Raw genomic sequence first — 13,566 nt, forward strand, 5'->3', positions numbered from 1 at the left:
AAGAGTTGATTGAGCTGTTGACTTAACAGTATCAAGGGAGAGATGAGATTTTTTTTAACTTAGTGTGGCAGTAAAGAGAGGCTGGAATGGCATTTTGGAATTAAGTTAAATTACAAAAGACACTCACTACTTACGGAGCCAAGTCTGCCAAATGACTCGTGCAATACATTGTAATCAACTCTGAAGTGTACACATTTCCTGATGTGTTGAAAACATTAAAATTAGGTTTTACAGCCAGGTGTGGGAGGGTTTGCACATCTGTGAGAGAGCCAGGGTCTTGGCATCAGGACCCACACGCAAATTAAACGGCCTTGGCCACTGCGTTGCGGAGATTAAGGGATTCATATTCTTGGTTCTTTCGGTAAAGTAACGTAGAAGGGAAATAATAAAATAATAAAAATATAGTTTTTTTTTCTTATTATGTTTTTTTTAATTTCCCTTCTACGTGACTACCCAAAGAACCAATAATATGAATCCATGCAGTCACGAAAGCTTTAAATCGAAATATTAAGGGATTGTGTCCCCACTCACGGCCACGTAGCTGTCGGTCCGCGTCGGTGCTCTCTAAATGACGACAATCTTCCGCTCTGCCGTGTCTTCATGTCGCACGGAGTTAAATATGTATCCTCCAAATGATGGAGAGACGGAAGCTGTTGTGCAGCAACCTGGACAGCACACGTACGCGTATTCTTAGGTTTTTTTTTCGGTAAAGTCACGTAGGTAAAAAATTTAAATTATTAAAAGTAAAATAAAAATAAATAATATAAACGTGCTTTTGTTGTGCACAATTAACTGTACCCTGAACCCTCAAGCAGGGGGGACACGGCGGTGGGACGCACTTACGACGGCACGCGATAGCGATCACTGCAATTGATTAAACTCGGCCACTCCCAACTGTGTGGTCTTCACCGGTCATGCAAGGGGCCAACTCCGAAGCCTGTCGCGTCTGCTCAATTTTAAGTCTCATCTGCTTCCCCTAAGCTGGCCTATTGGCACAATGTGTGAACTTGGTAGTGCACTCAATGGAGGGAAGGGGAGCGGGTGTTTGATTGTAAGTGCATTTGTGTGTGGAGTGGATGTGCAGTGGTGAATTCACTGCACTGTTGAAAGACACTGCGTCATCATGAAAAATATTTAATGAATTCAAAATGCAGTTGCTTGTTCCAGTGTGGCAGTGTTTATAATAACATTTAATTCATTTATGTTTTGTAGTTTTTATGCTTCAATGATTTTCTGCATTACAACCAGTGGTTTTATATAAATATACAACCAGTGGTGACACCTTTTATCAGTATCTTCCTTGCTTTGAGTTCGAATCCCAGCCAGCAGTCAGCATACGACTACTCACAAGGTGATTTACGCTTCTCAAAGGAGGACAGGTTCCACTGCTTTGGAAGTCAACTGTGTTTCGCCTTTGAGGATTTTTCCCCTCGCCACGGACACGTGGAATTTCCACCATTGACTCGGTACACGGTACAGCCAATGGAGATGAGGACCGCCTGACACTTAGATGGCATTCGATATGAGCATTGTAGAGGGAGTCTGCGGTGCATTTGATTCATTTTGTGTTCATCTTCAATTGTTACCCTGGAAATGCGCATGTATTGAATCTCTTTTTACGGGGCTTTGGTGTGCTGGTGTGAGCGCTGTGGTAACCTGTGATTCAGTCTTTCATCAAATCAAGTTTTAGTCTTTCATTGTTCATGAAACTGATACTCGGATGCTAGTGCGTGCCTCTTAATACATCCAGACTCGATTAATGCAACTCCCCCAACTCCTGTTCCCAAATAAACACAGTACTGTCTATTCATTATGTAAAATTACTCCAAGTTGCCACTCTCAAGATGATTACTGGCACATAGACAACTCATTGTACAATGCCGGTCCTGGGACTATTTGGTTGACTTCCAGCTCAATACTCGATGCAATTTAAAACTTTCCTCCTTGCTGTCAAAACAGTTCACAACTTTGTTCTGCATTACCTGCACTATGTGGTTACTTCCTTGTCGGCTTGCAGTACCCAAGGTTTAATGATGAGAATACATTGCCTTTGATGGCCTATGTTATGGCCATTATAACTTCTTTCAGTTGATATTTTTTTACGCGTCTGTTCCCAATGACGATTGATGTTGTTTTAATTGCACTCTGCTGCACGTGTTTTTATTTGCTCTTTGTAAAATATCTTAGAATGAATCCTGCCTAATTATTTTTTTGGTGCATGTTTTTTTTTTACAATTATGTTTCAATTGAACTATCAACGCCATGTCATGAGATAAAGACATTTCTGTCAGGAATTATGCAGCTAGCAGTGCATTACCCTGTGTCAGTAAACGGCTGCAGAAGATGATCGCACAGAACTGACTGTGAGGTCTGATTAAAAGCAATATAGGCATGCATAAAAATTCCTGGAAAGATTGTTCAATGCATTTAAATAAATGGGAATATTTTTTTCACGGGAGCTGAAACTTATGCAAAATCAAGTAAAAAAAGACAGGTTTAATGTTTTATTGCTAACTAGGTTGAGACTAGCAACTTAAAAAACAATCTGAGTGAATTATTTAATCATTGGTGGCTCAAACCCATATTTTAATCCAGGATCTCAGAGGTATTAACTTAGTGCTCCGTCTCCTGAGTCTTCCAACCACTGATTTTGTCGTTTATCTTACAACCGGTTACATTCATTACCTATTGAACTGCTTTTAGTTTATCCTCCACTACAGGTTGTATGTATGTTGAACTTATTTCGCACCGTACGTAGCCAACCGTGCTAGTCGGAGATGCTGGGGAAGGACAGCAACAGGCTCTATAAAAGACAGAGACCCAGACCCAGGGCTTGAACCCAGGTTCTCAGTGGTGTTGGCTCTTATTATTGCAAGTACAATAATGTTAATCGTTTTAACCGCAGGTACCGCGCCTGGTTTGTGGTATCGGCGCAAGTTGGGCTCCACATGGAGCACCGTGCAGAGCTGGAGACGGTGGAGGCAGATAACGGAGAGCAGATGCTGCTGCTGGAGCGCTGTGCCGCGCTGCCGCAGGGCTCCACGCACGCTCGCACGCGCTGCCGCAAGGACAAGACATACAGCTACCCCGAGATCCTGCAGGTGTGCGTCCGCCTTGGTGGACTCCCGCCATGCTTGTTTTTAACCCTTTCCTATGCCCCTTCCCACAACGTTTTTCTTCCGATTCCTTTCCGATGTCGTGCACGTGATATCATTCTAACTCCCCCATTAGCGATCCTATGAATTATCACGAATCGACATGGTGGTTTGAGTCACAAACGGATGCTTTCTTGTCTTGTTTTTACAGTCATGGATGTTTTTTTTGTAAATGTAAGAAAAGCACATTGATCGAATGTAAAAAAGAATAGTATACAAGATTTTTTGTCAATCCACTGCTGGATGACGACCTTCCATGCCATGTTAGAGAAAGGGCTTGTTTTACCTTACATCGGTCACTATGGGTGGGTCAATGCAAGGAGCATAGACATGGGTGCATAGAAGAGTTTATCAATGGATGTTGCCGTGCTGCCCACAACATAGTTCCACGGCAACCTAGAGTGCCTATTATTCATGTTGGTCGTACATCCAAGTGTAATGACAGGGTGCCACCTGGCGGCCTGGAGGGGTAAGCGCGGGTACGGGCAAGTTATACAATGACTAACTAGAAGGGGGGCGTGTCTGGGGTGAAGGTGAAAGGCGGAGTCAGTCGAGAAGCTCCGGGAACCTGCTGGAAGGTTCTGGAAAGGGGCGTGGCCGGAGGCGGGGCTTGGCCACGCCGGGCGGTATATAAGGGGGACGGAACCAGAGGTTCGGGGCTGTTGCGGATTCTGGGTCCTGGCTGCGTCGCTGCTCGCCGTCATCTCTCTTCGTCGTCTGGCCTCGTGGCCGATACTCTGCACGGCTCTCATTGTCGTCGTCGTCGCTACGCTAGTCAGACAGCTGTGTAGTTAGACGCCGACGGTGGAGTTGAGTAGACGGGTCGGCTACGTGTAGCCATGTAGAAACGTTCTGTATAACGCTCAGGGTTGTGCCCAGTGTGAGAATAAATAAGAAGCTCTCTACGTGACGTGTCTCGGAAGTCGCTCACTACACGAGCACTATGCTCACTCAAGCCTGCTTGTACTACATGTTCTGGCACATTCCAGGCGATTTGGTCATAAGCAGGCCTGTACGGATTGCCGCTAATATCACGTGCCCCTGTATGAGCCTAAATGAGGATTTTTTTTACCCATCTTCCACTGGAAAATCTGTGCAGAGCATCACAGTACACAGGTGGTTTTCCAATGGCTTCATTCCATGTTGAGCCGGAACCAAATCATGATTATTTATATAGTTGCCACCAATACGTTTCTGGGTAAGGTACAGATTAACTCCAGCTCTGTGCCGGACACCCGGAAACTTAAACTGTATATTTCAATATTACCTACGTGCGGGGGGGGGGGGGGGGGGCCTCCCCGGCTCCCTTCTTCCCGGAAGGGGGGAGGGGTCGAGAGGAACCCTACCCACCTTGACCCCTCCACTGCTATTTCCTTCAGAGTTATGTTTCTGAGTTGGCAGTCAAGAGAGTTGTTGTCTTGTACGGTTGGAAAGAAGTTCAACACGCGTGCAACTCCCACTGGCGCAGCTTCCGTGATTTACGCAGCAGAAAGGGGTTGGGGGCCCCCTCCCCCCACCCCCCTTTGCTGTGGTGTCCACCATGTCGCCTCGGTTCCTCGCAGAAGGCCTCTAGGGTGGGCCTGTCAGTGCCTGCGCTGAAGGTCGGAGCTGTGGTTTGGTTCAAATGGCCCATGAAGCAGGACTTGAATAATCTTGTCACTTAGGAAATGGCGGTAGAGGGGTCGCATGGGCCAGTGTGTATGCATGTATATGTTGAACTTTTTTTTCACTGTACGTAGCCAACCGTGCTAATTGGAGGTGTGGGGTGGGAAGGAAAACAAACAAAACCAAAATCTAGTTAAGCTAGCCTCTCAAGATACCTGAATGTTGCTCGACACAAAGCATGTTCGGTTGTTGGTCAAATCCCGTATATGTTGTGTTATTACATTTACTGTGCAAGCACGCTATCACCGCGCCATCTGTATGCATCGCTCTGCAGCACAGCTCAACTTCTGCAGTGGACAAACAACCTAGCGCCTTCCACACCATGCCGGGCTGACCTAGCATGACCCTGGCGTGGCTCGGTTTGTACAGTGGAAAAGACGTGTTGTTTTTGTCCTACAGGAGGCTACGTTCTGCGTGGTGCTGCGGAGGGCTCGGCTGGGCCAGTCGGCGCTTAGCGACGTCATGCAGGCCGGCTGCATTCCCGTGATCTTCGCCGACTCCTACGTGCTGCCGTTCTCCAATGTGCTCGACTGGAAGAGGTGAGATGCGTGTCGACCAAGGGCGCAGCGCTAATCTTCCCAGTGGGCAGAGGAAGTGTTGTGCTTGTGTTCTGTGTAATAACCCAGCGCAACGTGCCATGAAACTTGTTTTCTGAGTTTAATTTCTGGCCACGGCTTTCATCAATGTTGAGTAATAACAGGACCGGTCTTGTGCCACTCCTAGGTCGGCTCTGCTTTTTCATGTCGTGCCTGATGTGGGGTGTAAATATTAGCTAGCACTGGGGAGACGAAGGCCGTCGGTGTGGTGCTGTCCACACCCACTCCATGCCGTCCTGAATAGGTGCCTGTTAACAGCACCTTTCTTAACAACCTGTGCGGGCTACAGGGAGTGTCTTTGTTGTGCTTGTGTTGTGCCTTTCCATCTGTGATGGATAGTTGAATGTTCTCATTTGAGCAACTGAGCACTGGATAAATGGATAGGCTATGTGGTCCTTCCCTTGTTACTGACGCATTGGCCAACCCATTGTTTCCACTTGTCACAATCTTGTGTCATTAGTTAGAGGACAGCAGATAGGCAAAGTTTAAATAAATGCTTCGAAGCAAAACTGATGTCGTTTTAGGGTGCCTCTCATTTGTATGGCCTCCTGTCTGGAGAATTTGCAGTTCACCGTCTTGTTTTCTGCTCATGTCGGTGGCTAGGAGATGTTAACTACCTTGCCTGGTATACAGGAGATCCCGGGTTCGATCCCGACCATGACAGCTGTATATTTGAAGTTTGCATGTTCTCCCTGTGGTCGTGTGGATTTTTCTCGGAGTCCTGCAGTTTTTCCCTCTACATTTAGAAACATGCGTTAAGAGTATTTGTCTGCTATAAATTTCCACGTGATGAGCCTCTTTGTTGAGATATCATTTGCGGCCAGGGCGCTTTTGAAATAGAGCTCTCTACCTCAGTGGGCCTTACTTGGTAGAATAAAAATAGTTTTATTTTCATTTTTTAGTTTATTACACTGTCTTTGCTCCATTGCTTTGTTGTAGTGTTGTCTGAGAGTGCATTTCTAGATGCAATTCTAGTCCAGTGTTCCGATTCTGAGACTTTTAGAGAGACGTACATTTTAAAAGCTGGGTTAGAGTGAAATTTATTAATGAATACAATTTTGCACGTCTGCCACATGTGGTGCATAGACAGGGCCTCGCTATTTGGTCTGCTAAGTGACAACACGTCGTATTGCGATGGCACCCGCTTATTGTCAAGAGTTGGGAACACCAAATGAGCGGTTATTCTGCCTGCGTCAAGGCGGTTTGCTGTGCATAGAAAAGTGCCGCATGTCCAATTGAAAGCAGCAGTACCATGGCGCTTCCTTTTGACCACCCTCGATGCTTGCAGTGTTTTTGGGTTTCCCCCCCCCCCCCCACTTTCAGGGTTACTTTGTTGTATGTGCACTGCTTGGAGAATAAAAGCATTTGCATTCATGCCCCTAAAAGCGAAACACATTGCTGGATATATCTACGTGCGTACATGCTTCATCCGAGCAGTGCTAGTGGTTTGATGTAGAGTTAAAATGTGGTGAAAGTAAAGGTGCACCCCCTGCAACTATCTGGTAGGAGGGCCTCTGTTTAAAGGGAACGCAAGAGAGTCTTGCAAGAGACTCCTTTTGTCCTGCTACTCCACAGTGGCCAAATGTCTTGGAATGGGTGAAGGTACCAACTAAGTATCGAGAGTAACTTATCAATAAACTTGCCTGGGTGGTGAGCAACAATGCAGACTGATATTTGCAGCTTTGAATATTGGAATTATAAGCCAGAATCTTCATTGGTGAAGCTGAAATATACTAAGTTTTCAGAAGGCTTCCATTTGAACAAATGTCCTTATTTGGTAAAAAGGTAAAAGAAAAGCTCCTTTGTAGGTTATTCAGTTAAAATGTGACATTTATGCCATATTACAGATGGACAGTCAAGGCTGCGAAGGCTTCATACAGATAAATAAACCAAACCCCACTATTCTGAATCCAACCATTTGAAAGCCTCACCATAGCAGGAGGGTTTTTGTTACCATACTCTTACCACACTGGTAATTGTGGCTTGGTGAATGTTGGGGGTGGATAGGGGGGCAGGACAGAAACGGTTTGTATACCACTTGCCACTGATGTTGCCATGGCCAGAAGTCAAACTTGGGTCGCCGGTTTATAGCGCATCACACGTACCACTGTATTACTTACGTAGCAAATATACTTCACAATATAGTAAAACCTTGTATTGCGAGCATAATTCGTTCTGGAAACGTGTTTGTAATCCAAAGCACTCGTATATCAGCTGTGATCACGTGACGCTCGTCAGACAAAGCGTATACACGTACTACTCGTATTGCAAGACCTCGCTCGTTTATCAAATAAATATTTATTTAAAAAAATTGCTCGTCTTGCAAAACACTCGTAGACCAAGTTACTCGCAATCCAAGGTTTTACTGTACCTTATTTTCAGATTTAAGGGTGGTCACGGGTACTTCACATTCAAAACGCGAGCGGTGAGAAGCACACTTGGTTGGTACTGGCATCAAGGCAGTAGGGGGCAGTGGCTGGGTAATTTTTAAGCACCCTTCTTCAACATGTTTCAGTCGTTCTTTTGAGAAAGCATGCCTTTCTAGCAATTTGAAGTCTACGAATTACTGCAAATATATTGACATACAATTTTATACCTTTTTGACGCGCCGATTAATTCGTATTGCGTTGAAATTTTAAGTAAAGAACCCCCAATCACTTATTTGTGATTATTATTTTCGTAAGATCTTTTGTTGAAAATGCGTGCTCGTCTTCTGTGACCAACGACGGGACCGAACTCGTCACGGAAATGTGTTGCTGTCATTTTGGTCGTCAGATTTTTTATTTATTTAAGACTGTAGGAGGAATCCGTTGAGCTATGAAGCTTTTTTTCACATATATCCAATATGGGCGCGTCAGCAAGTTACAACAACAAACAATACATTCATATTTTTCGATTTAAAGCGTTCGTGACTGCAGGGATTCATCTTCTTGGTTCTTTCGGTAAAGTCACGTAGAAGGGGAAAAAAACATAATAAAATAAGATAAAAAAATAAACTGAAATTTTATTTTATTATATTTTATTTTTATGATTTTATTATTATTTTATTATTTCCCTTCTACGTGACTTTACCGAAAGAACCAAGAAGATGAATACATTCATAAACGTTTTTGGGTTAGATCGCGTTATTTATAAATGTGTCGTAACCCTCCACCACCCGACACGGCCAATCAGTAAAAAAGTGTCACGTTGACAATAGACAAATAGTTCACTACTTTAGCCCACCGGTGTGTTGAAGAGTGAATCCACAACATTTTCAATTTTTGAATACGACGTTTCGCTGGAATTGCCCGATGATGCTGGATGTAATTACCAGCGAAACGTCATACTCAAAAACTGTAAATGTTGTGGATTCACTCTTCAACACACCGGTGGGCTAAAGTAGGGAACTATGTCTTTTGTCAACGTGACACTTTTTTACTGATTGGCCGTGTCGGGTGGTGGAGGGTTACGACACATTTATAAATAACGCGATCTAACCCAAAAACGTTTATTATGAATAATATTGGTCGCGAAAGCCGGCTACGTGTTAAACTAACAAACAATACAATTACATTATGACAGGAGTGCAACATAGAGAAAGAGGTAAGCAAGTGACTCAATCTTCTTGGTTCTTTCGGTAAAGTCACGTAGAAGGGAAATAATAAAAAAATAAAAATTAAACATAATAAAATACAATTATCACGACGTTTCGGCCATAACGCAAGCAGCCGTCCTCTGTCTTGTGTTGTGGCCGAAATGTCGTGAGAATTGTATTTTATTATGTTTTTTATTATTATTTTATTATTTCCCTTCTACGTGACTTTACCGAAAGAACCAAGAAAATGAATCCCTGGAGTCACGAAAGCTTTAAATCGAAATTTAAGTGACTCAATATAAATAAATAATATATAAATTGTGAAAGTCCGATTCATCAAGTTTGGGCAAGGCAGCAACAACACCAATAAAATAGTCTGACTACATCAAGGTAACACCACACAGCAGTATTTTCTCAATAAAACAGCGCATTAACATTGAACTATCGATACACAGGTCAGGATCAAAGTTACGAATCACACCACAATGTTGTGTTATTGTACATGCATGTATTGCTTTTAATTTTCCATAAGAGGTTTTTGGGTTGGGTTGCGTGAATATAAATGTCGTTAAACCCTCGACACAGCCAATTAGTAAGGTTTTCCAATTCGTTACTAATTCGGCTGTACTATAAACGAATTGGCACGTTTTGCTTACGTGACAAACCTTACTAATTGGCTTTGTCTGGTGGTGGTGAGGTTTAATGACACATTTATATTCATGCGATCTAACCCAAAACCTCTATTATGGATAATGTCGGTCGCGAAAGCCTATGTGTTTAACTTGCTTTTCATTTGTCTGTTTTCAGAGCATCGGTGGTGCTACCAGAGGAGAAAATCCCTGAAATGTACAACATCCTGAAGACCATTCCCCACAAGCAGATTGTGGACATGCAAAGACAAGTGAGAGAGTGCATTTGTGGCAGTTCCTCTGGAACAATTCTAATGCAGCTGACCATTGTGTCATTGAGATTGTGCATTTGAGTGATAATGTTCGTACCGCTATTTTCAAAACCCACATGTTTCAAATGTTAAAATAACCTAACGATTGCTAAGGTAAATTCATCAACCAGAATGTGTGTTAATGCTTAGTTACATACTTTTGGAGTGGTAAGACTTTAAAAAGGAAGACATTTGTCACAAATAAATCTTGCAAAGCTAAATACTTTCACCTGCGATTAGCGCGGTTGGCTACATATGTTGCGAAAGAAGTTCAGCACTCGTACAAACAAAGCAGAACATGAAATAATACTCCACAAAGTGACTCTGAGACAAAGAGTGGAAACATTTGCCGTCTGCAAAAAGGCCTCTTTTTCTATTGGTTTCTTCTCCGAGCCAATGCCTGCAAAGCTTCTTGTGAACCCATTTAAATATTCAAGAAATAATTGATTGACCCCTTTCAGCCCTGACATTAATCACGGTTTGTGTTCACGTCACCCTGCCTTTAAAAAAGAAGCCATCACTTTTTCTGCGTAACGGGTCCGGCGGCGGGTAAATGCGTTGTCCTAAGCCCGCAGTCTATATATAACGAGAGAGGTCAAGCAGTTAGGAAAACCCTTTTAAGTGGGGCATGTTTCGGCAGCTCATGGCCCCGCTTTTTGACTGACGCCGTGGCCGCGGGTCAGGGCCTTGTGTCATAAGGGCCCAGACGGAGCAACCTTCCACAAAGCGGCCATTGGAGCCCTCGGCAAATCGCTCATTCCCCCATTCGTGGTAACCGACGCATGCTGAAGCTAAAAAAAAAATGAAGAGATTCAGGAGCAGGGAGTGGCCAGGTGGCTTGTTAAGCCTGGCTGCCGTGTCACGGACAGCGCGCTTTGAGTGTGCGTGGACGGCGTGAGCGCTGGGGGGGGGGGGGGGGATTGTAGGGGTCCCATTTCAGTGTTCACTCTGTGAGGGCGCTTGCAGTCTTGAGGCTGGCACTGTTCACACCAGTTGTCATCACGCCTGGTTATGTTTAAACTAATCAGCACGTTTACACTCGCGCGCCACTCATGCCAGATGCAACGGGGGCGGCGAGGGAGGTTCAGTTGCACTCAAGAGTATCAAGACGAAGCGGCTTTCATCTGATTGGCTTGTCAGTTTCCTGTGAATAGTTAATCAGATAAATCGCATGTGGTTCATGTGATGCAACAATGAAAACAGAATAACGATATTAATAGCAGACAAGTGTAGTTTTGAAAAGGAGCAGGCTTCTTGAATAAACTGGAGAAATCTGTCAACTGCATGCACAGGATTTGGTGGCCATTGCAGTGAACATTTTAGTTTTTCCCATTTTCAAAACAAATTTTTTTTAGATTCTTATGAAAAATTCATTGAAAAAATGCTTATTCTCACCTGGTATATAGGAGGGTGGATCACTCAAAGAGTTAACCAGACTGGTAAGGACTTTATCAAGATGACACCATCCTCTGAAACACCCATATGGTTGGAGAGCGAGCGCAACAAATAAAATGGACCTCTGTCATAACGTGTTAAGGGCCCGTTTTATGTTCCAACAAAAGGGAAAAAAAATTAGAAAAATGTTCTGCAGACTGCTGTTGGCCTGGCGATCAGGCAGGGGGTGTGTGCTTTGAGTCTGTTCGGCCGTTGCTGACTGATAAGTTGGGCCCATGCAGACCATCGCAGCAAGGCAGGGCTTTTGTACAACCCATATCATCCATCAAACCCCCGGACATTGTCTCTGAGATCAAAGGGGGCCAGCCTCTTCTCCAGGGATCTGTGCGGCAGGGTCTGGCCTGCTCAGCTTGACGTGGTTTTTAGGCTCCAGAGGCCGTGCAGGACTCTTCTCCCCTCCCTCTCTCAATCTCACCCTCCCACTTACTCACTCTCACTTGCCCTCTCACTCTAAATCACCCGCTCATTCTTGCTCTCATGCGTATATCCTCGTGTCTATTATGCTCTTCCTTTTTTCTCTTCCCGTCACCGTCAGACTGCCTTGTCTCTCACTCTCGTCGTCGCACGCTCTTCCTCAAGCTCTTATCCACCCTCTCCCATACACCTTCTCCCTCCCTGTCTGTCTCTCGTTCACTCCCTCTCAATTACACTCTCCGCCCCCCCCGACTGCCTCTGTGGCTCCCTGTTTTCCTGCCCCCCCCTCTCTCTTTCCCCATTCCTTTGCCTCATTCTCCCTGCTTCTTATCACCCTCTCTCCGTTTCTCTCACTCTCTCCGTCTCTCCGTGCGACTCTCCCTCGCTTCCCGTCTCCCCCTTCGTTTTTCCATCCTCGGTCTCTCTCTCTCCCGCTTTCTCGGTCCCCATTTCTTACCTTCTTTGTCTCCCTCACTCCCTTCCTAATCCGCGTTTCTCTCCCATCTCCCCGTTTCTCTCTCCCCGTCATTAACCCTCTCCGTCTCTCTTGGGCCCCGTAGCCTCTCCCCTTGCCAGCCGCGCGCTTTTATTGGAGAGGCTGTCGCGTTGGCAGCGCCACTCGCCGCTGTGCCGTGAGGTTGGGCGGCGGGGATGGAGGCAACATCTGTACAGCAGAAGCTGATCTCTGACTCAGCACCGAAACGAATGCGTAAATACCCATCCATGAGCAACTGGGCTCCATATCTGACAACTTCGTGAGGTTTCGATTTAAATTTCGACTTCGTGAGGGATTATTCAACCCCCACGAAAGAAAACATATATATATTCTTTTACGATATTTATTGAGGTGTATTAAAATCTGGCTTGATAGCAAAGTTTACAAAATGCACGTTGTACGTACTAAAATGTTCTTCATTTGAAAGATGGTAACGGTAACTTTGTTCCATTTAACTTCAATAGACTTTAAGCTTAATCAACTTTATTTGGTATGCTAATCAACCAGTGAAATTGGTAAGAAAAACATGTTTTTGTTGCATGTAGGCATGTAAGGAGAATTAACCGAAACTATGAAATCCCGTCAAGGGAACTGAGAGCAGACATTGCTGAATTGACCATGGGAGGAAGTAATAACTTGTGTTTGCATGGACATGTGGTGTTAAATCTGTGCGTTGTGGTTGGGACCTGCTCATGATTCATTATTGGATCATTAAGCATGAATCACAAACCTTTGTTGGGGTCATTAAGAATGGCACCAAGCCATTGCAAAATATTCATTTCATGTCTGGCTATTGAATGCATATTGCATCGCATCGGACCAAACCATGAGAATTGGAGTGATAGCATACCTTCAGAAACATCGGTACGTGTACAGCCCTCTTCTAAATCTACTGCTGGATGAGGGCCTCCCTGCACCGTGCGGATGGTGGTTCTTTAACCGTACTTCAGCACGCTGGTCAGTGCAAGTTGGTAAAAGTACGGTACAGCAAAGGATTTTGTTTCACTGACCTCTGCTGCTCACGACGTAACCACACAGCAGCAGTCGAAAACAGCTGTGATGCTTGGTGGCTGCAATCTAAGCAATTTCCAGGCTCCAAAATCCCGCTTAGCTTTTGAGATCTGATAAGATGGCATCTATTCCGGGTTATTTGATCAAGAGGCAAAAGAAAGAAAGACTGTATAATAATTAGCTGTGCGCGATGCATCACTTAATCAAGTTTGATCAATTATTAAGCATTGATTGAATCTTGTAAGTCTATTCGTTTT

General features: G+C 44.6%; 1 protein-coding gene across 1 annotated transcript in view; it reads left to right on the plus strand.

The window, feature by feature from the left end:
- EXT2 (exostosin glycosyltransferase 2) overlaps positions 1-13,566 on the plus strand; it is a 74,937-nt gene that overhangs the window by 26,154 nt on the left and 35,217 nt on the right. Inside the window, 3 exon segments of the mRNA XM_061566475.1 lie at positions 2,906-3,101; positions 5,220-5,359; positions 9,801-9,894. Of these exon segments, the coding sequence (XP_061422459.1) occupies positions 2,906-3,101; positions 5,220-5,359; positions 9,801-9,894 (430 nt within the window).

Source organism: Lethenteron reissneri, chromosome 37 (assembly GCF_015708825.2).
Source record: "Lethenteron reissneri isolate LAM-NWPU_2019-01 chromosome 37, ASM1570882v1, whole genome shotgun sequence".
Taxonomy (NCBI): domain Eukaryota; kingdom Metazoa; phylum Chordata; class Hyperoartia; order Petromyzontiformes; family Petromyzontidae; genus Lethenteron; species Lethenteron reissneri.